At 48.4% G+C, this 26,528-nt stretch overlaps 1 protein-coding gene across 9 annotated transcripts in view; it reads left to right on the top strand.

Moving 5' to 3' along the window:
- CUX2 (cut like homeobox 2) overlaps positions 1-26,528 on the top strand; it is a 316,587-nt gene that overhangs the window by 87,554 nt on the left and 202,505 nt on the right. The window contains exon 1 of one of the 9 annotated variants that reach the window (XM_032309665.1): positions 3,581-3,824. The exons of 7 other annotated variants lie outside the window; for them this stretch is intronic. Coding sequence is in view for 1 of the 2 variants with exons in the window: in XM_032309656.1 (XP_032165547.1) it covers positions 25,940-26,116 (177 nt within the window). In the remaining variant the exon portion in view is untranslated. Of the gene's footprint in view, positions 1-3,580; positions 3,825-25,658; positions 26,117-26,528 lie in introns of those variants that run through there. One more of the 9 variants, XM_032309656.1, reaches the window with a different exon arrangement.

Below are 26,528 nucleotides of genomic sequence, written 5' to 3'. Positions count from 1 at the left end.
ATAAAATTTAAAAAAAATAAAATGAGAGCAACATTATTTCCCTTCCATGCTGTTTCCCTGTCATAGTAGTTTTCCATACCTGGTCTACGCAGTGGATTCTTATTCGTCTGTCAACACCTGCCTCTCTTTTAAGTGTTCACTCTTGGCAACACCTCTGCCCCAGGGTTGACCACAAATAAAGCCCTGCTTTAATTATATAGTGGTATTTTGTCCATGTGTTTGTGTTCCCATCAAGAACAAATTACCTGACCCTTGGGCTTCCTCACCCCCATACATTTTTTGCTTCCTCTGTTTCTGTCGTCCCTTCTCCTTCTCTCTGTCAGAGTGCAGTGCTGACTGTAATGTCTAATTCAGGGAACGGCTAACTCCGATGGGTGGAGGGGCAGGCAGTAACATTAATGATGGATTCAGCCCTGGTAAGCAAGAGGAAGTTTGGTGGGGAAGTGGGGGTGCCAGACGGCTGGGGAGACGTGACCCTACCCTGAGGAAATTAATTGATTTAAACACTGGGCTGGGCGGCCGAAATCCCTGGCTGCTGGCTGCCTCTGGCTCAGACCCAGGTTGTAGTTCCGTCCTCTCCTCGCCCCCACCAAGACCATGAGCTCTTCCCTTACCACCTCCGGTGCCCTGTGCTGGGGGCCAGTGACACATTGTAGGGGTCAGCACATTTTTGATGAATGAATGAATGCACTTGCTGTGGGCCTACTCAGTCATTAAAAAAGTAAGACATGTTCAATGTGGCAATTCTGGGAAAAACAAATAAGCAAAAATAAGAAAATAAAAATCACCTGCTTCTGAGATAAATCTTTATCACTGTTTCATTAGACATTTTATCCAAATGTAACAAATACACAGAAAAGAACATAGATCAGGGGCACCTGGGTGGCTCAGTTGGTTAAGTGTGCGACTCTTGGTTTCAGTTTACGTCGTAATCTCAGGGTTGTGAGATCAAGCCCCGAGTCAGGCTCTGCACTCAGTAGGGAGTCTGCTTGGGATCCTCTTTCTCCCTCCTCCCCTCGCCCAGCTCGTGCACGCATGCGTGTTCTCCCCCCTTCCCTCTCTCGTGCGTGCACACACACACTCTCAAATAAATAAAGTAATAACATCTTTTAAAAAACCACTCAGATTAACAAATAGAACGTCCCTGCTCCCACTGCAGAAGCCATATCATGCTCCCTCCTGTCCCTGTCAACCTGCCCCCCAAATGTGACCCATTCTTTTTTTTTTTTTCAAGATTTTATTTATTTATTTATTTATTTATTTATTTGACACACAGAGAGAGAGAGAAATCACAAGTAGGCAGAGAGACAGGCAGAGAGAGTGGGGGAAGCAGGCTTCCCGCTGAGCAAAAAGTCCCAGGACCCTGGAATCATGACTTGAGCCGCAAGCAGAGGCTTTAACCCATTGAGACACCCAGGTGCCCTGATGTGACCCATTCTGACTTCTAACAGCACACATCAGTTTTGCCTGTTTGTGAATTTTATGTAAAGGGAATCAGCCAGCACGTGCTGTTCTGTGTCTGGCTTCTTCCACCAACATTGTGTTCTCAAGATTACCACCCAGGTTGTCGTGTGCAGTTGTGGTTCATTCATTCTCATTGCCATCTAGCATTCTTTTGTGTGAGTAGCCCCAATTTATTCCTCCGTTCTCCTGTTGATGGGCATTTGGGTGTCTTCCAGTTCGGGGCTCCTATGAGAGCACTGTTAGGAATATTGATGCACGATTATCCCTCAGGGTAGAGGTGCAGACATTTTTCTTGGGAACATATCAGGGTTTCTCTCTCTTGCCACTGTTGACATTTGGGGTTGGATGATTCTTTGTTGTGGTAACTGCCCTGGGTATTGTAGGGTGTTCAGCAACATCCCTGCCCTCTACCCACTGAAAGACAGTAGCGTCGCGCAGCTCGTGACAGTCAAAAGTGTCTCCAAGAATTGCTAGTGTCCCAGAGGAGGTGGGCAGACATCCACTCTGGTTGAGACTCAAAGCTGTGTGTCAAGGAATGGAATGGCTGGGTTACAGGAAGGGATGGGCATAACTTTGATGGTTTTCCAACGTGCTTGTACCAGTTTACCCTTCTGCCAGCCGTGGGTGACCTTCTGACAACTCCTCTAATGCCTTTATATGTAATTCATATACACATTTTATGGAATGAGACCATGCTGTAACTATTGTTCTACCCCATGCTAGATCCCGCGATCTTGTCTTTTATGTCTTTTATCATTTATTCTCCCATTCGAGAGAGTAAAGTGGTGGGCCTTAACTCTGCAGTCTGACTTCCTTTCGTTTGTTATCCAGGTCTGCCTTTCCAGCTGTGTGTCTTTAGCCAAGTCACTTTGTCACTCTGTGCCTCAGTTTCCTCTTCTGTCAAAAAGGACAATAATGCCTGCCTCTTGTTATTTGAAGGGTAATATTTGGATGATAAATACTTGGATTTTTACACGATTTGAGTAGTATGTGTGAGGTGTGTGGAACAGGGCTTGGCATGGCGAATGCTGTGTGGACTGCTCCTGTCCATTTTAGAGGCTCTATGACATTCTCTCAGTTTATGTCAGTAAGCCTTGGGTGTGGGATGGTAAGTGTTTTTAAGAGTTTGTTAGCTGGGGAATCAGCCTCTCTCTGGCCTCTTGGATGCTCTTCTGGGGCAGAGCCAGCATGTGCAGGGGTTGCCAGATTTTGCAAAAAATAAAAATAATATCAGATGCCTAAATTTGAATTTCAGATAAACAACAAATAATAATCTAAGTATAGCCTATATGATATGTGGGATGTATTTATACTAAATAATATACATTGTTTATCTGAATTCACATTTATCCAGGAGTCCTTTATTTTATCGAACTGTCCTTTTTCTTTTTTTCTTAATTTGAGAGAGAGCGTGTGCACACGCTTACATGTGGTGTAAGTGGGAAGTGTAAGAGTGTGGTGGGAAGGGACAGAGGGAGAGGGAGAGAGAGAATCTCAAGCAGGTGCCCATCGTGGAACCTGACTCGGGGCTCCATCTCACAAACCCGAGATCACGACCTGAGCAGAAATCAAGAGTCCTACGCTTAACCAGCTGAGCCACCCAGGCGCCCCATTATCTAGTTATCCTCTTAATTACAGTTTCTTTCTCTGCTGAGCATTGCAGTGATTAGCATCCTGGAAGCGGCACACACATTGTGTTTCCCAACCTAACTTTCCCATTTGAATCACCTAGGAGGCTTGTTAAAGTGCGGAATCCCAGCCCTACCCCAGATCTCTTGAAATTGAATTTCCAAGGCTGGGATGAGAGGCTCCGGGTAACTAAGAACCAAAACTTTAGGGTAAACTCCTGTTACCCATGTTTCTGATGTGCTAAGTGGACAGTTGGGCAGGAGAAACTCTTCCTTGCTGCTCCCTCCCCGGTTAGCTCTCCCCACTGGGTGAAGATAAAGGGCCTGGCCTGGCCTCGGCTTTCCTGGGACTCCTCTGCTCAAGGCCTCCAGTCTGGCTCAGGGGTTGAGGGGGTATCCCTACCTCGGGCTGCCCCTCAAGCTCAGCTCAGAGCCTGCCCCAGCTCTGTAGGAAGTGACACTGAACTTTGGCAGCAGGAGGGTTAGATAGGGGCGGGAGTGTGGGCACTAGGACCAGCTGCATTGATTTCTGTCTGCAGTTCTTGGAAGGCCTGTCATGAGGAAAACAGACAGTGGATAAACAGGAAAGGCGGCATCAGCAGCAGGGAGGACTTGGTGGTCCTGGGAGCCTGTCAGCTCAAGGTGCCCACCAGGTTCTGGTGGCTACTGTGGGTGGCATGGTGCCCCTTGGGCCCAAACCTGAGGCCTCTGGAGATTCCGCTGTCTGGCCAGGTAAGGTTGGGCCTGGCCGTGGGGCAGGGCCTGGGCGGAATCACTGCCTTTACCCTGTCTCTGCCTGGCCGGAGCCTCAGGGACTTATGGTCCATTCATTCAGTCCCCATGGGTCTTCTGTGGTCTGGATTGGGGCAGGCTGGGCCTGAGGACAGTGGTCGACAGAGGCGATGCTCACTGCGAGCTCCTATCCCCTCCCTGAGACCTGCCTGCAGGAGCAGTCGCTCCTCTGACTTTGGAGGACAGATCTGATTTCTTCTTCATCTCAGCCATTGCCAGGCACCCCTGGAGCCGCCAGGCCACAGCCAGCTGGGCAGGCCGTCCTTGTCTCCTCAACTCAAAGCCACAAAATTACATAGCTCAGACGGGATCAATATGATCAGGTCGAGGAGCCTTCAGAGGATGATTTTGCTTTGAGGAGAGGTCATAGGGGCCTCAGACTTATAAATATATTATTATTTAAGAGAGGATTCCTGGTGATCTATACGAGTCTGTTAGCTGGGGAGTTAGCCTCTGTCTAGCCTCTTGGATACTCTCTGGGGCAGAGCCAACATGTGAAAGCAGTTTAGGCTGGAGTGGGTTGGGTGCTTTCTGCCCCTGCAGTGAGGGCTTCTCAGGGTTTGGGTGTAAGGAGGAAATATTCGCCTTCTTTCTACATTTATTTGTGGCTGAGAGCTTGTGCTGGGCCCAGACGTTTTGGGGGGAAGAACTCGTCAAGCAAATATTTTAATTATAGTGCTATCTTTCTTTTTCCTTTTGTTTGTTGTAGGCTCGGCATGGTTGTCGAGTGAGGGAGTAGTGTTGTGGCCACGCCAGTTGGGGGCTTGCCCTTCAGAGTTTGTAGTCTTCATTATTTACCCCTATTGGAGAGGAACCCAGGGATCAGATAGATGGAGTAACTTGCCCAGGTCACTCAGTAGGAGGCTCTGGCCAGGTTCAGCTGTGGCTAGCAAGTGGAAAAAAGAGTCTCCATTTGACCAAATGGGAAACTGAGTCTGAATAATAATGACAGTGATAACAGCTAGTATTAATTGAGGACTTACTATGTGCCAGGCACCATGCTAAGTGAGTTCCAGGAAGTTGGTATAATCACCCCATTTTTTTTAAAGTTGTGAAAGCTAAGGTTCAGAAAAATGAATTCACTTTCCCAAAATCACACAGCTATCAATTGGCAGGACTGGATTTGAACCCAAGACTTTGGCTTTCAGGCTCAAGCACATATTATATAGGTTCTTTCTGGGTTCCTGCTAAAGCCTCATGCACTAAAGAGGCAGGTTGGAAGGTCAAGCATTTGGTTGGGAAATACGCAGTTGAGAAGGATGTTAATCCACTGCTGACTTTATCATATATTCCCCTAAGGAATGCAAAACATTTGGCATCATAATAGCCATAATATTAACAATAACAACAGATCCCATCTGTTGAGTAATTCCAGTGTACCTCTCATACAGGTACAGGGAGAACCTGCAGAAATTAAAATACATAGTGTCTTTATTATTCCCATTTAACAGATGAGAAAGCTGAGGCTGAGAGGGACGGATTCACATGCTCGTGATCACAGCCATGAAGTGTTAGAGCTGGGATTCGACTGTAGCTTGCCTGCCCAGCTCCCAGAACCTTCCTGGCTCTGCCACAGGTGGCTCTGTAGAGCCCTTGCTGGTGGTCCAGTTCCTTCCACTTTCCAGTCTCCTTCCAGCCCTGCCTGAGACTTAATATTTTCCCCTCTTAAATCATCCTCTCTAATCAGGTCAGCTGTGGAATATGGGCCCCAAAATAATAATGCCAGTGCAACCGCTGGATTTCCTGCTTGCTTAGCAGGATGGAAACTTTGGCGTGGGTATGTATGTGTTCTTTAAAAAACCCTTTATTTACTCTGCTCTTGTTTTTCTAAGATATGACTCTTAACGAGGCTTTAATTCAAGGTCAAAGAGTCTAGAAGTTGGCAAGAAAGCCCGTCGCCCCTCTGGGCCCTACCAGACACATAAACAGCCAATGGCTGGCTTTTGTCATCTCCTCTTTTAAACAGTCCCATTGCAACAGAGCTCTTCCTTGCACGAGGAGGTAAAATATTTAAACTGACTGTATTGCCTGTTCCTAACTGTTTGCAAATGCAACCAGCACCCCTCATCTTTGTTTATTTTTTCCCTTTCTGTAGTTCAAGGAAAATAATTTATTAACTTGGGAATTAGGGATAATATCGTACCCCAGCCCCACAGCCACCCGAGGCCCCGGCCAACCTGCCTACTCTGCATGGAGAGTTGAGAGAGGCTTTTCCGTCAAAGGCACAGCCGTGGTAAGACCCAGCCGGATGGGGCTAATGTATTCGCAGTCATGATACGAAGACCCCAAGTGTCTGGAACCCTAGCCTCTGGGGACCAGTGGGGCCACGCCATCGACCTGAACTCCCTGGACTGTGCCCCTGTCTAAATCCATCAGGCTTGCTAGCCCCAGTCTTGGACCACTGAATAATTTACGGTCCCGCAGAGCGGCGAGCGGCGGGTCACTGGAGTTCATGGGTTAATAACAGGTTTGGTTTTCGATGTCAGCAGCTCTCTTGATAACGTATGAAAGAATCCTATTCTGTTGATTAGATTTTGAAATGGATCAATTTTTAATCAGCCAAACACCTGACTCACTCAATAAGAGTTGCATTGTGGAGACAGGATGGAGGGCGGCTTTATTTACAAGAGTGTTTGTTTTTTGGGGGCCATACGCAAATTCCCACCCAGATCCCTCCTCCTGGAAGAAACTGACCGGATTATCTCCCACCTCAAATGGCAGCATTTGATTCACCTTCTGATTAGTTGGGAAATCCATGGGTCTGTTTAAGAGATAAGAACAGCAGCTAAAGGTTTGATTTAGTCATCCGTGGTTATTGATGGAAAAAGCATTTATTTGCCAATGGAGAAGTTTTGCTTAATGTAACAGCAAGGGAGGAGACAAAGGAAGTCTGGGCAACAGCCAAAGGTGGCAACAGCGTTTTAGCTCCGGAGGTAGCTGGGTTTCCAGACCCGCACTCAAATTTTCAGAACTGAAAATCTGTGGAAGCGGGCAGATGAGTAAACTGGATGCGTACAGGTTCGTGGTGGAAGGGAGTTCTTCTGATCATTTTATTTATCCATTCAACAGACAGTCGAGCCCACAGTGAGTACCGAGCTCTGTGTTTGGCGTCAGGGCTGAAGACGTCATTGAGAAAGACACTGTTGCTGCCCACCCAGAGCGTATGTTCTGGAGAGCGGCTGAGGCAGGGGGTGGAGGAGAAACAAGGCGTATAACTACAAAGTGACGAAGTACTGTGAGGAAGCTCTGAGGAAAAATAACAAGAATACATAGTTTCCACTGTGGTCCAGAAAGGTCTCTGTGAGTAAAGAGAAATGAAAAGCGAGCATCAGGCCAGCAGGAGAGCAGGGGTGAAGGCCTAGAGGTGGGCATGCTGGGGGGGTGGGGTGTGGCAAGGGAGGCCAGGGGGCAGGTGAGTGGGTGACAAAGGGAGAGAGAGAGAGATGGAAGGGAGGCTGGAAAGGTGAACAGGGGCTGGGTGAGGTAGGGAAGGACTTTAGGTTTTATCTGTAGTGCCATGGGGAGCCCTGGGGAGGTTTTGAGCAAAGGTGTGATTTGTTCAAGTTTTGCCTTAGAAAAGGTCGCTCTGAGGAAAGGGGGCTGTAGGACTGGCAGACCACTGCAGGGCCTACTGCAGCCATGCAGTGAGCAGTGATGGGGATGTGGACCAGGGACACAGCATGGAGTAGGGCGAAGGGATGGGTTCTCCAAATCTGGTCCGTGGCCAGGTGGCTCAGGAACAGGAGATGGTGCTTTGGCCGGGTGGGGCCCTGGCCCAGCCTGATGAGGCCTATAGCCCTAGGCCTGTGGTGGCCTGGTCCCATGAGAGTGGAGGGATCCTTTGTGGCAGAACATGGCCCATCTGTGGACTGGTCCTCCAGACTTTTCTTCAAAAGAAGAGCTAGGAATAGGGTGGTACAGAGGTTGGAGACGGACTATGGAGTCAGGTAGATATGAGGGCTTACAGTCTCAGCACTGCCTTTCATAAGCTCGTGACTTCAGACAGGCTGCACATATAAGCAAGTAAGAATAATTTTTGATATAGAACTTTCCAGAAGGACTCATAAGAAACTGCCAATAGTGATCATCCTTGGCAAGGGGACTTGGTGTGGGTGGGAGATTGACTTTCTCCTCTATACCCCCTTGTAGCCTCTGAACTTTTGCCATAGGCAAGTATTATCTGGTCAAAATTCTCTGTAACATTTGTGATAGATATGCTGCAACATTCACCAGGATAGGCCTGCAGTGGTCTTTAGAGCCAACGACTGGTATTAGCATCCTTGATTTACAGATGAGGCTCAGAGAGGGGCAGTCGCTTGCCTACATTCACACAGTTATACCTGGTGGGCCCTGACCCTTCTCTCTTCCCAGCTCAGCTTGTCTTTCTTGTTGCTGCTGGTTGAGGTTGTGGATTTGGTAGGACATGGAGGAGCTAGACTTTCCCAGCAGGAGTAGCGATTTCTCATTCCCTAGTGCTCTGCTCCAAGAACCATCGATTAGGCAGCTTTATTTATTAGTTTAATCTTTGTACATCCCTCAGTGCCGCTGTTCTTGTACCTGCACTATCTGTCTTTTGGGGTAGGGCAGAAGGGCCTGCTTGTACACCTATGTGTGTATCTGCAGGACTGGGAGTGTCCATGTGGTTTTGGGACTTGGGGGAGGACACCTCACTTCCCAGCTGCCTTTGTGACAAGCAGAGTTTTACAAACATTTTAATCCAGGCATTGCACAGAGTAATTGCTTGCTAGGGATCTTAGTAGAAAGAGCCATCTGATCTAGTGCCAGAAGTCCTGGAGTCTAGTTCTGACACATCTACTTGCTTGCCTGTGACCTTGAGCAACAACTCAGTTCCTCATCTGGAAATGATGTTAATATCATCTCTTTATTGCTTTGAACAGGTGGGGCACTCTCCACCCCAGGACCTTTGCATGTACTGTTCCCTCTTTTCTTACTTGTCATCGTCATAGCTTCCTCCTTCACTTATTTCATCATTACTCAAAAGTTATCTTCTTGGGCTGCCTGGGTGCCTCAGTGGGTTAAGCCTTTGCCTTCAGCTCAGATCATGATCTCAGGATCCTGGGATCAAGTCCTGCATCGGGCTCTCTGCTAGGCAGGGAGCCTGCTTCCTCCTCTCTCTCTCTCTCTCTCTCTCTCTCTGCTTGCCTCTCTGCTTACTTGTGATCTCTCTCTGTCAAATAAATAAAATCTTAAAAAAAAAAAGTTATCTTCTTGGGGATGCCACCTTAACCAAAATTTCACAACACACACACACACACACACACACACACACACACACACTCTTAAACACATACCATTCCTTCTCTCTATTCTTTTCCCTATTTTTCTTCCTTACCACTTAACGTGATTGATCACTGTATATCTTTTAACCATTTATCTTGTTCACTGATTTCTCCCATTAAAATATCAGCTCCAGCAGGACAAAAATTTTTGTTTGTCCTGCTTTCTTCTGACTTCCATCTAGAATGGGGCTTGGTACATAGTAGGTGCTCAGCAAATAACTGTTGAAAAAAATGAGCGAAGTAAATCAATGGAAGGCACTTAGAACAGAACCTGGTATATAGTAAGACTCAATAAATCTGAGTTATTATTACTACTCTTACCACTGAGCTTTCCTGAGCCTCAGTTTCCTACCCATAAAATGGATGTGCTGTTGATGATAGCTATCGAAGAGTTGTTGTGAACTTGCAATGATGTGGTTATTGAGTTTAAGCTCAATATGAATTCCCAACATAGTAATTCTTTAATAAATAGAAGCTATTATAGTTATAAGTACAAAATGAGTAATGAAGGCCTCCTGGTTATGGCTGCATTTCCGAGAAGGGCAGTCAGTGCCTGGGATCCAGAGATCAGCCCTCACCACCCCATCGCTGGCCTGAGTAGCTACTACAGTGTTGGGGGTGGGGAGGGAGTCTCCTCTGGTTTGCCTTTAGCTGCTGTCTACTTAGTGCCCACTCAGTGTTTGCAAATACCCCCTGATTCCAGCTTTCTCAAGGAGTATTATTCCAAGCAAAATGCATTGGATTTTGTTTTCGTTTTTTTTTTTTTTTTTGAAAGTGTGGAAATTGTCTTTTAAGAAGGCAAAGACCAATTACTATTTAAGGTTCCAAGGAACCGTCTTCTGTGTATTGCTATGTGGATAAAAGCCAGCCCTGAGCAGCACGTAATGTGTAAGTTTTGTAAATCCAAAAGAGCAGAGCCCACTCTGGCCAGGGGAATAAGATTTGTTCATTGGCCTGGTCCCAGGTTTGAGCTTCACCCCAAGAATGGAGGAGGAACCAGCATCCAGGACTCTTAATTGCAAGAAGCAGAAATGGACACAGCCTTCCACCAAGACTTATATAAGGTGGGACTTCTCCAACCATAAGAAGCTTCTGACACTGGCAAGCCAAAAGAGCATGACAGATGTTCATAACAGTCAGAAGGGAGTAGGATGGGCTGGGCTGGGGATCCCCAGCTGAAAAAAAGGGGTGGTTGCTAGATGTATTGAGAATTGGTGCTGGGACATTGGTCATCCACTATGTAGCCTGAGGCAGAGGTAAAAGCAGATTAGCAGATGCTGTCACCAGTCCCCTGGGACTTTTCAGTGTCTTCTGTCAAGCTTCCACCTGCTGATGATTCATCTCTGTGCCCTGAGGGTTTTGTCTAAAACCACAAAGACCACTTTGCCTGAGAGTGGGGTTGGCCAGAAGTGCTGGGACATAACCCCTGGGAGTAGTTCTCAGTCCAGGAATTGGTGAATAAATACCCCAGCTCCCTCACCCCTGAGTGGAATAGCTCCTAGGTCTCTTTTGTGCTTTTTTTTTTTTTTAAGGTGGTGGAGATTATAAGTGATTTTTGTGTTTGGCTTTCTTAAGGAGGTTTTTAGGTTTTCAGCCCTGGGAATGTGTTCTTTTGTATGTTGAAGCTGACCTGCTGCAGAGAGCAGCAGTATCCCTGGAAAGGCTGGGGCGGTTGCCGGTGGGGCTAACGTGAGCTTGGTAGCATCTCTGTTTTTGCTCACGCTGTGCACAGAGCAGTTCAGGCTTCTGCACTGAGTTCAGGAGAAGGGGAAAAGTGGAAATCGCAACGGATCATTTAAGGCAAAACTAAAGGATTGGAATCAGTCCAACAAAAGACTGATGGCCTGACTTGGGTTTGCCTTTAGGGGATTTTCTGGATTCGAAACTTCAGTGAAAAAAGGTGTTTGAATTAGTTCATTATCTCTTGGACATCTACTGTATGACAAATATTGTGCTGGGTATTTTGCGGGGAGAGATGACCGAGACCAGCCAGGTTTTCCAGAGTCTGAGAGAACCCATAAGCAGCAGTGAGCAGAGTGGACAGGGCATGTGGTCTAGGGGAAATTGAAGCCAAGGGCACAGGAGCAGAGGAAAGACAGATTAGATCAGCTGGGGGGCCTGGGAGAAAGGATAGGGCCCTCATACAAACCTTGAAAGCTGGAAGGCTTGATAGGCTGACAGACGGAGGAGTGTACAGCATGGGTGAGGGCCTGGAGGTAGGAAGGTCAGGACCAAGCTTGGGAAGCGCTAAACAGGCCAGCTTGGCTCATGCATGTAAGGGAGATGGGGGTTAGGCTGCGGGAAGGGAGGGTCCTGAATGTCAAGAGGAGATGCTAAGTAGCTTTGTGGGCCATAGGTAGCCCTAGAAGGTGTTTGAACAATAAAGTAAAATGTTTGGAGCTTTGCTTAAAAGGTTCTTTTGATCACAAAATTTCTCAACCTCCACACTCTTGGCGACATTTTGGACCATTTGGTTGTGGGGGATGTCCTGTGCATTGTAGGATGTTTAGCAGCATCCCTGATTTCTACCTACTGTCTTCCTCCTAAATGAGACAACCAAAAATATCTCCAGATATTGCCAAGTGTCCCTTGGCGGGCACAGTACCCCCCACCTGAGAACCACTGTGTCAGATTGAGGGGGAGCAGGGAGTCCAGCCAGGGAGCAGCCAGCATGCTGGTGAACGGTGATGGAGCCCAGAAGTACGGCAGGAATGGAGAGGGAGGACGCAGGTGCTCAAGGCCTGTGAGAACAGGACTAGAGGGCCGGGGATGAAAAGGTCAGGGAGACCATGGAGAAGAAGAATGTTGGAGTCTGGTGTTCCAGGGTCCAGGATCCAAGGTCCAGAGCCCCATGGGTCCATGGAGCTAGGGGTAAATGGAAAAGGAAGAAGAACCTTTGGGGTGGAGAGGGCTTGGGGAACCCAGAACCCATGCATCTTGGGGTGTCTCTGGGCCTTGATACAAAGTGGATTCTTGCTAAGGGGGGAGGGTGGTATTGTTGAATGAAGGAATGAATGAAGCATTTTATTAAAAGGACTGAAATCCAGGAGGGAGCTTAAAGACTGTTTTCTATGCCATTAGTGCATACCTACTGGATGCACGGAGATGGACCCTGGGGACCTGTGTGGCCTCTGATCTCCTGAAATTATTGCCCAGTTGAGGAGGGGGCGCTGAACAAGCAAACGCCTAGATTATAATAAATCCGTGGTAATGGATGGCACTCAGTGCCAAGGAAGGGAAGCACGAAGGAGCTTATGTGATGGGAGCCAAGGTCGGGACCAGCCCAGCAGCTGGTCAGGGGCTGCCATTAATGGGGTGGCCCACATTTGGCTCAAGAACCTGCTCATTCAAGGTCGCTTTGGTGGGAGCAGAGTGACAAGCCACCCGTGGCACAGGAGAACAGTGGGAGCCGAGCAGACAACAGGATGAGTACTGGGAATAACCAGGGACAGCTTCGAGGAGCCGAGAACAGAAAGCTGAGTAGAAGTTTGCAGGGGTAAGTGTGAGGGAACAACAAATGCAAAGGTATCATTGCTGTGCTTGGCAGAGACCAGGGCTTATGAGGAAATAGAGCCTTGACCCATCTCCTTAAACCTTATAAATAAATATGATTTCCCTCCAGGCTTCCAACAGTGAGGACCTAATTGGTGGTTTGGTGTGGTTGGTTGTATCTGGGGCGGTGGGTGTTCTCAGAATGCTGATTTTCTCCTCTCCTTTTCTCCCATCTCTACCCAGTCTGTGTTTTCAAGGGAGCAGGTTGGGGGGGCCCACAGACCCCCTGCCCCCTTACACCTTAGCAGTTGGCAACCTGTGGATATTTTAGAGAGCATGGTTTTTAGTTCCTTTAGTGTACTGCTGGAGAGAGAAAACTTAACTCCCGCCCCCTGCTTTTTTTTTTTTAATAAGACCAATTTAAAAAAAATTTTTTTTCCCCAGAGCAGGCCACCGGCTATTTCAGAAATAGTAAACAGGAGTCAGCGCCAGGGCATAAGTGGTCGGTTTTAATTAGAACATTAAAGTATTTTAACGCTTACACTTTATATTTTTGCGAACTTGATTATATAGCATTTTAAATACCTGTGAACGTTTTAAGGACTCTTGGCGATGAATTATTTGCAATTTCACAGGAAACTTCTATTTTAAAAGCAAAACGGTATGCAAGTGGCTGTGGAGGCTTGGCAGCAGCAACTACACTGTATAATGAGGAGCCACGTGCTGGGGGGTTGGCAGACGGCCCGCCGCCGTCATCCAGGCTTCCTGGCGACCCCCTTCTGGAGAGGCTCCTGCTGGGTACAGGGGATTTGTGGAAGCCTTAGGATCTCTGTCCTTAGGATCTCTGTCCCCAGAATGCATCTCAAGAGTGTCCCTCAGCGCCCCCCCTCTCTGCCCCTTGGGGTGACCGCTCCCCACCCAGCATCCAAAGGAGGCTTCTTAAAACACAAAGCAGTTTTGTCACTCAGTTGCTGAGAAACTTTCAGAGGAAAGTCAAGGCTCACATCAGAGGCTCCAGGCCATGGGCAGTTGGCCCTGTTGACCTAGCCCTGTTGTCCCTCATGTCACTGCAGCCCAGCCACACAGGCCTTCTTGTCGTCCTTTTATGCTCTGAATGTTAGGGAGCCTCTCCTATGTGCTAATCCTTTTCTGGACCCCGGTGATGTAACAGTGAGCGGGCCAGCCCACAGAATTCCCTGTCCTCGCGGAGCTGCCCTGCTGCTCAAGAGAGAGGGGTGGCAAGGAAACAGATGAACACTGGGTGTGAGAGGTGGGGAGGGGTGCTGGTTTGATGGGGGGGAGGGTATTAGGACAGGATTAAGAGGCGACATTTATTTATTTATTTATTTAGTTAGTTAGTTATTTTTAAAGATTTTATTTATTTATTTGGCAAAGAGACACAGCGAGAGAGGAAACACAAGCAGGGGGAGTGGGAGAGGGAGAAGCAGGCTTCCTGCTGAGCAGGGAACCTGCTGTGGGGCTTGATCCCAGGACCCTGGGATCATGACCTGAGTTGGGGGCAGATGCTTAATGACTGAGCCACCCAGGCGACATTTGGAAGAGACGACATTTAAAGGCTTGAATTGATGCGAGAGAGCAAGCCGGTGATGTGCTAGAGTTGCCTTGTGCAGGGTCATGAGAGCCAATTACCCTCAGCTCTTCCCGGCTTCTTGTTCAGTGACATCTGGCTGGTTGCTTGGCTTCCGCCGTGGTGGGAGTATTTACACCATGGAAATGGCAGATGCTACAAGTGAGGACTTTTTTTTTCCCAGAGAGCTGCTTATGAAGCATTTACCAGCACACATGTGGAACAGGTCATGCAGAAAGCCTGGGAGATGTTCCAGGCATTCCCTATGGGGGAATGTGTTTGGAAGACTTGAGGCACATCATGAATGGGACTAAGTGAGTAATAGGGAATGTGAAAGGAGACAAAGCCAGAGAGTTCCTTAAATGTTTTTGGTTTCTGAAAAGCTTGTTTGTGGCCCTGGACCTTTGCACATGGTATTCTCTGCCCGGATGCTCTTCAATTGCTGGTTAATTCAATTCCCATCTCCTCCCAGAGAGGCCCTCTCTGATCTTTTTTTTTCTTTCTTTCTTTTTTTTTTCTAAAGCACATTTTCCCCTCTTTATTCTTTTATCAGCACCCTCTGGTGCCCTTCCTAGTAGTTGTTTCAATTTGTAATTGGATATTGGGTTATTTATTAAGTTAGAGTCTGTGTCCCCTATTGAAGTGTAAGCTCTGAGAAATTTTCTTGCTCCCTGCTGTCTTCTTACCTTCCAGTAAGGGTCCAGCCCGATTCTGGTTGCATAATTCTTAGGTACCTTACACTTAACCTGGAAGCAATGTGGAAGCAAGTTGAGACTTCTCTAATAATGGGTACAATAATCATGTCCCCCAGCTGCCAGCCCCTGTCAGTGAGAAAGAACAAGCTTTCTGCTCCTGTTGAAGACTTTGGAAACATTGGAGGTTAAATATTCCTATTCCATCATGACTGGCATCTTCATTGTCATGAGAGCAGTGGATGTCAGGAGTTTAAGACATAAAAGGAAGTTTATTTCATGATGGAGAAAGGACCCAGCCTATTGGCATCTGGGACCATGTGGCCAAAGGCACATTGAGGAGAGAAAAACATCTTGATCACAGGCAATAGGGTTGACTGACCTGATTATTTCGTTTTATAATGACAAGAGCTTAGAACATTGAGTGAGGTGATCAGCACTTAGGTCTTTCATAGTTAATGAGGAACTGTCCACTTTATATTGGAAACAGTCACTGTCCGGGACCCTTAATGAGGTGTGTGGTAACAGGAGGGGAAGACTGTTAACATCGCAGAAGTGTGTGTAGACCAAAGAGGAAGATGACTCCTTGTTGAGGCCATGAAATCACCACCCTCTGTCTTTGAGGGTTCAAATCCTGTCCCTACTCTTCCCAGCTATATGCTCTTTGTCAAATTGTTTAGCCTCTTATGACTCAGTTTTCCCTTCTGTAAAATGAACTAATAGTGTAGTTGTCTCAGGGAATAGTTTATAGTTAAAAGTTAAATCCTTAAGAGGATTCAAAGTGCTGTATATGACAAATCTCAGAACAATTCAGAACCTGGTCAACACTCAAGAAATGTTACTGTTATTTGGAAGCTGTTGGCGCTTCCAAAACCTGTGAAATGGGAACACTGTAGGCTTGTTCCAGTATAACAAGGACCTTCCTAAAGAAGACGCCCTGAATGAAAAGTTGCTACAGAATTTTCTGGCTCTTCATCTTGAGGCAGTACAGGTTTAACAAGAAGGTAATGGACTCAAATGATTATCACTTGACCCTCCTCGTAGGAGCAGTTACTAAATTTATCACTAATCAGTGAACTTTATCCATTTCTGCGTATTGCTGGAGAGTAGACTTCGCTAGAAATCATCTGCTCAGTTATTCAGTTTTGCATTACTGGGGAGGGCAGGGGTCTTTCCTTCATTTACTGTTCTATCCTTAATGTCAGAACAGTACCTACACATAGGAAGTGCTCAGTAAATATTTGTCAAAGGAATGAGATCATATGCCTGTAGGATTTAAAACTGAAAGACAATATTCCAGAGAAGTGGAAACTTAATCTCACCCCAACACCTGCGCATGTGTGTTCACAGCAGCATTATTCATAATAGTCCTAAAACAGCAGCCCAGATGTTCTTCAGCAGGTCAGTGGTTGAACACACTGTGGTACATCCATACCATGGAACACTACTCAGCAATTAAAAGGAACGAACTATTGATAAGCTAACAACTTGAATGAATCTTGAAGGAATTCTATGGTGTGAAAAAAAGCCAGTCCCCAAAAAGATGACATACTGGATGATTCCAGTTATATAGCATTCTTAAGACCCAGAAAAATGGAGAACAGATTAGTGGTTATAGAAATAGAGAATGGGATGGGAACAGGGAGGGAAGCAGGTATAGTTATAAAAGGACGACATGTGGGGGACCCTCGTGGTGATGGAAATATTCTGTATCTCGACTGTATCAATGTCAGTATCCTGATTGTAACTGACTGTGTACCACCGTTTTGCAAGTTATTACCGTGGGCGGAAGTGGATAAAAGGTACAGGAGAGCTCTGCATTTGTTGCTAGGACTGTGTATGAGTCGACAATGATCTCACAATAAAATGTTCAATTTTTTTTTTAATATTTTATATATTTATTTGACAGAGGGTGACAGAGAGAGAGGGAACACAAGTAGGGGGAGTGGGAGAGGGAGAAGCAGACTCCTCACTGAGCAGGGAGCCCGATGTGGGGCTCAATCCCAGGACCCTGAGATCATGACCTGGGCTGAAGGCAGATGCTCAACCAGTTGAGCCACCCAGCTGCCCCAAAATGTTCAATTTTTTTTAAAAGTAAAGGAGTAAAAGCATTTCATCAAATATTGGAAATGCAATGGACTTAACCCCTTAACATTAACTCAGATCTTTCCAGCAGCTGCACGAAGTAGGTAGGGAAGGAAACAGGCTTAGAAAGGTTAAGGGACTTGTCTGAAGATACACAGCTGGCAAATGGTGGAGATGGGACTCAGACCTAGGAGTGTCTGGCCCAAAACCCTGAGTTCTTTCCTCTAGATCTGCAGCTCTGAGTCTGTGTGGTTTGGATGCCAAGCAGAGCCAAGAAGCTTACCTCCTTGGTGCATCATCATATGATGTCTGACCACGGAGCTGGGTACCATAGCTGGTCTCTTAAATGACTGACAGCTCTCTAGGAAAGAGATAGCTGAGAGTCGGCCTGGGTTTCCCCAGGAGCCTGACTGCTCCTAAATGACCTGCTCACTCAGGAGTCCTGATCCCCTTCCAGACCTTCCCTGCCTTATGCGAGGATGTCAGGTGTACAGTGTTGGTGTTTTGTGCCCATTTTACAGCTGGGAAGATGAAGGCACAGGACAGAAGAGGAACTGGGGGTTGTTTCAAGTGGAACAAGTGTGGTCCTCTCCAGCTCTAGCACTTGGGTGCTGATCATAGTTCCTTTGATCTGTGCTGTACCGTTGCTGTTTCCAGCACATCTGCCCCGTGGTGTGGTGGCCAGAGCCACAGGCAAAGTTTGGCATTGCTGAGATCAAGTGTTTGTCCTGCACATCACCAGACTTTGCAAAGCCTAGGACAAGTGCCTTTTTTTCTCCAAGGCTCTCTTTTATCATCTGGGAATGGGGGTAATAATGAAGATTAAATAAGAAAACAGAGAACATTTTGTAGGGAACAGCAGTCCCTGGCAGTGTCTGTGGTCTAATTGGGAGCTCTGATCTGTCTGCCCTGGGGCGCAGAGCTCTGAACAGAGTATGCTGAGAGGAGCTTTGCTCTTCTCCAGATAATCTTTGCTCCTTCCCGGGATAATCTTCCCTGGCATGGCTCCTTGGGGCCCGTGTTCCCCTCACCTGGGTTCTCCTTAGCTGTTGGTTTCCTGAGTAGGAGGCACATGCTGTCAAAGGGGCCACCCAGAGAATCTGGGAGGCTTCCTGTAGGAGGCAACATTTAAGCCGCAAGCTGGAAGATGACTGGGTGTTGCCAGGTGAGTGAGAGGAAGGAGAGGGAAAGGAATTCCAGGGAAAGGGAACAGCAGATACAAAGGCTCAGAGGTCAGAAGTTTCAGGTGCTTTGGGAAACTGACACCAGGGCATTAATGCTTGAACAGTAAATAGGCCCAAAGCCTAACTCAGTCACCCTGGCCCTCAGTCTCTTCTGGAGGGATCCCAGGGTGCTTGTGGCCAGGTAAGGAATTTAGACTTCATCTTGAGGGCTAAGGGGGGCCATGGAGGACTTGAAAGAAGAGTGATAACAGCTAGACCTACACTTGAGAAAAGTGACGCTGGCTGTCCTGTGGAGTGGAGAGGAGCAGAGGCAAGCCCCAAGTGGAGGCTAGGAGGCCAGGGTGGGGGCTGCTGCCGTGTCTTGGCAAGCAGTCACAGGGGTCTGGAGCAGTATTGTGGGAGGAGACTTGGGTCAAAGTCTGTGGAACTGACAGAGCTCTGCGAGGGACCAGAAGAAGGAGCATCTTGGGTGAACCAGATTTTTGACTTGCATTCTAGGCGAGGTGACTTACAGGAGGCCCCTCTTACCTTTCTGTTCCATGATCTCATCTGTAAAATAGGGGTAGTTCCCATCTCCCCATCTCTTGGCATCTTTGGTCTCTGTGAGGGTCAAATGAAATGCTCCTGGAGCTGTTGCCCCACAGGGAGCAACAAAAACCCCAAATCCCAGACCCCACCCAGAGGCCTTGACTGTCCCCAGGGGAACAAAGTCCTTGATGCTGAAGATACAATTCTCTTATTTTGCCCAGTGGTTTTCCAAATGTGCCGCAACCTGACCAGCATAACACAGATATACCAACTATCGCTTCTTTTCTTTCTTTTAATGGTGAAGACTGGCTTTGGGCTCTCCTCCCTTTTCCTGCTTATTGAGAAATAGTACCCTCATCAAATAGCAGGTTCCACAGCAAGTGCAAACCGGCATTTATTTTTTTTTTTAAAGATTTTATTTATTGATTGATTCGACACAGAGAGAGATCACAAGTAGGCAGAAAGAGAGGGTGAAGCAGACTCCTGCCAAGGAGAGAGCCCGATGCGGGGCTCAATCCCAGGACCCTGAGATCACGATCCGAGCTGAAGGCAGAGGCTTAACCCACTGAGCCACCCAGGTGCCCCCAAACCAGCATTTATGAAGCACCTACTGTGTGCCAAGGCCTTTCTTTGTAATACCTGCTTCTCTTTCTTCTGGATTAAGAAGTGATAGAGTCCAGCAGACCGGGCTTTGTGTCTATCTGTGCCATGCCCTAGCTAACTCCAGCTACTCCCAGCCTTAATTTGCCCATCTGTGTAAGGGGTCCCTCTAGTCTCACCTCAGAAGGTGGCTGAAGAAGATAGTGCTCCTGCTTCTGACAGGAACCAGGTGACTGGGCATAGTGCCTGGGACAGAGAATGGCTTCTGTAAGAGGCAGCTGACAATAAATAACCAGTGAGGCTAGCCTTGTTGTTCCTGTTGAGAGGAGGAAAGTGAGATTTATAGCCCCAAAGCTGCTATAGTGGATATCCTGACTCAGCCGTGCCCTTTCCAGGAAGGCCTGGAGGAGACACAGCAGGGGTCATGGCAGACTGGATGGCCTGTGCGGCCCCAGAACCTCGTCCTGGTTCTCCAGCCAAGAGGGCCCATTTTTATTTTCATCCCAGCTAGTCTGGAACCAGAAGTCTAGACAATTGTCACCATGGTTCTGTGCACATTTTATAGAATAGCACTGTATTAGCTTCCGAGGGCTGCCACGACAAATACCATCAACTGGGGGGCTTAAAACAACAGGAATGTATTCTGTCATAGTTCTGGAGGTCAGAAGTCTGGAATCCTTCTCAAGGCTGTAGGGGAGGATCCCTCCTTGCCCCTTCTAGCTCCTGGTGGCCGCCGGCCATTCCTTGGCTTGTGGCTGCACCGCTCCAGTTTCTGCCTCCATTGTCACGTGGCTGTCTTCTCTGTGTGTCTGTTCTCTTTGTCATTGGATTTAGGGCTCAACCTAATCCAGTATGAGCTCATCTTTACTAATTGTGTCTGCAAAGACCCTTTTTCCCAGTAAGGTCACAGTGTGAGGTTCCAGGTAGATGTAAATTCTGGAGGGATGCTACTCTTCCCAGTACAAACTTCTTTAGAAAATGTTGTGAGGATCTTACTTGCTCTGAGCTTTGTATGGAGTTCTGTGGAGAAGTGAGGAAGAGGTATGGGGTTGGTGCCCACCTCCGCTCCACCACAGCCAGGAAGTGTCAGTCCTAAATATGAAGCTGACAGCAAAGCTGAGACCTGAAGTCTTCAGTGCAGTTGGTCTGGTCAGTCAGGAAGAGTCAGGAAGAGGAGCAGAAGAGGCTTCTCAGTGGGGCTGCACTGAGGCCTGGGGTCCTTCCTTGGTCTTTGACAACTCGGTTCTGACCCGAACCTCAATTTTCCACTCTGAGAATTGGGGATAATAACAGCACCTTCCCTTCTAGGTGGTTGTGAAGACATCACATATGACTTTAATGCTAGAGACTGCCGAGTCCCAGGTCTTACTGTTTGGAAAGAGAATCTGGAACCGGGGCAAAGGCCGTGACCTGAAGTGGTGTGCCTAGAACTGGGTTGGCTGTACTGCTCTAAGAGCAGTGCTCCCTCCTATCAGATCCAGCCCTAGTCTCTGCCAGCCCTTGGCAAGGAGGGGCTGAGCCCTTTAAGTAGAATTAACGAGTATGAATCTAGAAGCGAATCTTCTCAGTGACCCTGTGAGGCAGAGACTGCCACAAGTCCCCTTTCACAGGAAAGGAAACTGAGGCTTGGGCAAATTTAAGTTACCAGCCCAAGGCTGCACAGCTAGAAGGTGGTAGAGTTGAAATTCAAATACAGGTACATTCAAGTTCACTTCTATGCTTCCCTTTCCCTGACTTAAGCTCCTCCATGCCTCAGTTTCCCCATCTCCAAAATGGTGTCTCCTTCAGGTTCCCGGCTTAGAGGACCCCAGCTCTGGCAGAACTGTGCTGAGTCTGAGGCCCAAAGGGTTACATAAATCCTCATTTGCCCAGACAGGTGTCTCAGCTTCCCCATCTCCTGTCCCTCACACCACAGCAACTTGAGATTTTTACACAGACGGGAAGTGTGTGTGGAGAACAAGAGTGTGTATATGTGTGCCTGTGTGTGTGTGTGTGTGTGTGTGTGTGTTTGCAACAAATATTTTATAATAGACAAGCCTCGTCTGCCACTTCTAAAAGTAGTGGAAAAAAAAAAAAAACCCCACTTTGAGTAAGTAAAAATAACCTGGAGGCTGAGTCACTGAAGTCACTGAACTCAGCCGGAACCGGCTGCCCTGGCTGTGGCTGCTTGGGCACGCCGAGGGGCAGTAGGTGGGCCCAGAAATTTGGGGACGGCCCCCTGAGGTTTTAGGGGGGAGAAGTCCCAGTGGTTAGTTTGCAGGTGAGATGACTGTCCGTCTACCTTTTTTACCCCCAAGCATTAGGGAAATGTCTCCCTGAGATGCTGCATCATCTTTCTCTTTTAAAAATGACTTGACAATTGATAATTTTGCCCTAGTGCTGGGCACCTTAGAGCTTTTATTTCTTGGAGGCCAAACATTGATGTTGTGTGAAATGGGAGCTTGGTGGAGCCTTTGTGCGGATCTCGAGCTTCCTGAAAAATTTATTTACTGTGACTGTGATCCGCAGGAGCGAATTGATGTTTATCTATAGTCGTTCGCGCCAGCAAGGAGGGAAAAATGCATAACTGCACTTTCCTCGGAGGTCTTGCGAGGCTGTTTAAATAAGTATCTAATAGTGAACTTTCAATAGCAGACAGGCAGCTTGATGGACAGGGTACAGCGTATTATTAACCATAAGCAGGCTTAATCTTTCCCCCATGTTTTAGAAGAAGCTTTATAACCTTCTGGCCAAGGAATTCATGAGGACCAGGTATTTGAAGCTAAGCAAAATTATCCTGGCTGTTCCAGTGGCAGAATCGATAATTCCGAGAGCCTCATGGAAGAGGGGAAGCAGAGGCTGCAGCTGGGCCACGAGTAAGCAGCTCCGGCCATCCCGTTGGAGCCGGAAGGTCAGGAGACGTTTACAGGGGCCTGGAGCTAGCAGGGGGAGGCAAGGGTCATGCCAAGAGCCTGGCTTTCCTGCCAAGTAAGTACCTTCGGTCGCCTCCACGTTGAAGGGTCTGTGGGGTCAGGGAATGGAGGTGTGTGTCTTCCCACTGGGCCCCGGTTAGAACAGTGCTCAGCTGTTTGGTGGCACACACCATTTTAAGCAATAGAAGGGATTTACTTCATTGTCCAATGGGCCTCTTTTGCCCCTCTGTACAGAAATTTTGTTGCAGCCTGGAATGCATCTTGTTTAACCAGGAGGGCTTTCTTGATCTCTGGGAGGTGGTGAACTCTTTTTATTATAAAGTCCCCTCCTGGTCCCCTACCTGGGGACTCAGGACCCCCTCAGGAGTGATGGAGCCTTAGTTTCTGTTTTTCAGTTTTCTGTTTTTAGCTGGTCAGCTGCAAGAGCGCAGGGACTCCTCATGTTCACCACAGTGTCCCCAGCCCTGAACAAACACTACCTTGAGTTGAATGATTGGCGTGGCTTTTGCTGAGGAGGAAAGAATTGTGGTTAAGAGCATGAAGGTCAGACTTTGGGATCAAATTCTGGTCTGTTACCTGCTGTGTGTTTTCAGCCAAGTGGTTGCCCTCTCTGTGTCTTTGTTTCCCTGTCTGTAAGAAGGGATAAGGAGGGAGATGACTTTACCTTTTTCAATCTCAGTTTCCTGTTTGTAGAATAAGTTTAACAATGCTAACTTCCTGAAAGTTCTACTGAAGAGTAAATGAGAGAATGTTGGTGGAGGAGCCAGCATAAGGTCCAGTATAAAGATGGTGTTCAGTATTTATGGCTGTCACTATTATGAGTGTTTGATTAATATCACTATTGTTATAGTCGTCACTACTTTTGCTCTTCATGACCCAAGGGCACTCATAGCCTCTGTCTATTTTGTCTGCTTTGAGCACTGTTGCTGTCTTTCAAGGTCTGAAAATCATAATGGGGGGCATGCTGAGACCTGTACAGAGTCAGGAAACGCTGGTCTAAAGTGATTGGCCCTGGAAGTGCCCTGGAATGAGCCACCGCCTCCCCCGCAACCCCCCGCTTCCCCCGCCACCCACCCTCACCCACCCCACCCACCCCACCCCGGGCCCATAAACTGTGGCAGCTCTCTGCTTCACAAAAAGCTCTTTGCTGGAGTTGTGATCTGCCTCCAGAGCTCAGGCCCTGAGCCCCCAACCCCCACCCTTTCCTCCAGGAAGGGCACAGGGGCTGGGAGTTTTCATGTCCCCCAGAACAAGATAGAGCTGGTAGCAAATCCGGGGGCAGGAGGCACGATGAGAGCTGCTCATGGATGAGTGCCAGCTCCTGGCTTAGCCACTGGGCATGCTCCCCACAGTGTGCCCCCCACCCTCCACCCCACACCCTAACTCCCCAGTGTGGAGACTCAGGAGCTGCCTGGCACTCTGAACATTATCACCAGAGGCCGGTTAGCACTCCTGTGGCTACTCAGAGGGTGCAAAGCGGAGCCTTTCTGGGTGGGTATGGGGGCTGGGACCACGGTCTCAAGTTCCCTAACTGCCCAGGCCAAGTCTCTTTGTCCATCCTGAGCTGCTGTCTTCCCCTCTGGCCTTTCTTCCTGCTCTCCAGAAGCTAGTTAGGTTTACCTAAATTATTGTCGTAATGCTCCCCACACATAGAGCGGAGCAGAGCAGGATGCCAGGCCCCATGCTGGGTGTTCTCTGTGTGGGATCTCAGGAGTTAGTATTTACACCCATTTTCCAGGTGAGAGAACTGAGGCTCAGAGGGGTGAAGTCCCTTGCCCCAGGCCTCATGGCATTCTAATCGTCTGTCCTTCTCTGATGTCTTAAGTCTCCACTTCTCAGCCCATCTCCAGCTTCCTTCTTCCCTTTGGAAGGCACTCCGTTTTGTGAGTGGAGCTGGAATTGTCCGGAAGACCCAGCCAGAGGAGGCAGGGTGGGAGCGCAGCAAAGGTCTTGCCTTCAGAGGGTGAGTTTCTTTCCTCAAGATAAAGTATCAAGTCCTGAAAGTAGGGTTTTGCCAGCCCAGTGGACAGAGCATAGTACCCCTGGGTGTCTGTACTCAGGATCTTTCCTGTCGCCTTTTCAGGGTCCCACCTGTCTTTAAAAACCTACACATGAGGGGCGCCTGGGTGGCTCAGTGGATTAAGCCGCTGCCTTCGGCTCAGGTCATGATCTCAGTGTCCTGGGATCGAGCCCCGCATCGGGCCCTCTGCTCAGCAGGGAGCCTGCTTCCCCCTCTGTCTCTGCCTGCCTCTCTGCCTACTTGTGATCTCTCTCTGTCAAATAAAATAAATAAAATCTTTTAAAAAAACAAACAAAAAAAACCCAAACCTACACATGAGGTTAGCCTCATGCTAACCCTGTCCTGACTACTGCTGACAGAGCAGGATAGTAGTGGGGGTCACGGGGGCATGCAGCATGTAACTCGGACCCGTGTTGTTCCGGGCTGAGTGTGAGCAGCTCAGATACTCACATGTGTCGTGGGGATGAGCCCCATCATCTCCCCACCCACCCCACATCCCTCCCCCATCTCTGTGTCCTCTGAGGGACCCTTCCCCCCACCGCTCACATGCTGATCCCTAAGCCCTCTACTTCCAGACTGGAGCACGAAGAGTTGGGGATGAAGCAGAGGCATCTGGATCTTTCGTTTTGGCTTGATTTATGAGAAACAAACTAATATGAGCGCTTATAGCAAGACACCAGGCCGCAAGGGGAGCTTAAAAATTATATTCATCACAGCAGTAATCACTAATACATATTAATGTGTCTACTCTGGGCCAGAGCTGCAGAACCCCTAGTTAAATAAGATGGGACTCCTACTCTCAAGAGGGTCACCAGGGAGAAAAGACCCCCCCCACAAAGACCCCCCCCCACAGCACAAGATGGAGGTTTTCTGTGGCATAAGTTACATACTGTATGGGTTCATGGAGAACCAGGAGCTGGGAAGGAGCGGCAAAGGAACTGTTTGCAGCAGGGCTGGAAAAATGAGTTTGCCAGGCAGGGAATTAGGGTGGCCATTCTACACGAAGGAACAGTATCAGACATAGGGAACAGCCTGGGCACTGGCAAAGAGGTTGAGAACCAGGGGCATTGAGGACTGGTGGATCATTTAATTGGGGATCAAGATAAGCTTGGAGCAGGTGGTGGGTTTCAGATCAGGCCTCTCAGGCCACTCAGGCAGGTTTGGGCTTTTCCTGATGGCTCAGGGTGAGGACTGCGGGGCGGGGCGTCGGGGGCAGCAGAGGTGGATGTCAGTTCTAAGAGCTACAGAAGCCGTGTAGGGGTTTGAGCCGGGAGTGGCGTAACAAGACCCATTAACTTTTGCAGAGACGTCAGGCTGCTGTGGGGAGGAGGGATCCTCAGATAAAAACCATCAGGAAGCTGGGGAGGGGCTCCTGCTGCCATCTAGGTCTGCGTCAAGGGGGCCTGGGCCGGGTGGTGGCACTAGGCCTCCCAGGAGAAGGCCAGTGTAGGGACGTTTCAGAGGGAGATTCAGGAAGCCCTGGAGGGAGGCTGTTCTGAGCCATCTGCTGACATTTCTCTTTCCCACCCCACAGTTTTACGCTTGGGATCTATGGAGCCTCAGTTGGTAAGAGAGTGATGTGTAAACAGTTGGAAATGGCTGGAGGGGGTTGCAGCCCCAGCCCCAGGGCAGGGTTTAGAAGAGCTGGGAGCCAATGTTTTGTCCTCTCCCTAGCAAGGACTTAGGTTCCTTTCCTGGTTTCTCTGTGCGACTGACTGCAAAGAAGGAAGACGGTGAGCCGTGCCCTCGCCAGCAGAAGCTGTTTGTTCATTTATGTTCTCAGCATCCACCTCTCGGGCTTATTATGCTGTGCCCAGCACAGGGAGACCTGGTGAGCACGGCGTCCTACTCCCTGCCCTTGGGGAGCCCCCAGTCATAGCTGCCAGAGCCAGACTGCAGACAGGCAGGTGGAAGCAGCTGGTGCAGAGCTGTCCCCTAAACAGGGAGCCCAGGGGCCTGTGGGTGCTGAGGAGTGGTGCTCAACAAAATCTGGGAGGCTGAGGATGCTTCCGGAGGAGGCTGCCTGCATTATAGCTCCATGAAAGCAGGAACTGGGCTGCCCCCTTCAGTATGGGATCCCCAGACCCCAACAATCTGGGATGAAGCAACTGGAAGTTGAGACCTGAAGGAGAAATCAGGAACAGCTTTGAGGGAGAGATGGGAACATGGGTTGTGGGAGGAGGGAACAGCGAGGGCAAAGGCTCAGAGGTGGGCTCTGCAGAAGTCACCTGTTTAGAGTGCCT

Source organism: Mustela erminea, chromosome 13, assembly GCF_009829155.1.
Source record: "Mustela erminea isolate mMusErm1 chromosome 13, mMusErm1.Pri, whole genome shotgun sequence".
Lineage (NCBI taxonomy): Eukaryota > Metazoa > Chordata > Mammalia > Carnivora > Mustelidae > Mustela > Mustela erminea.
The sequence above is the reverse complement of the archived record's forward strand: the minus strand, read 5'-3'. Positions and strand labels throughout refer to the sequence as shown.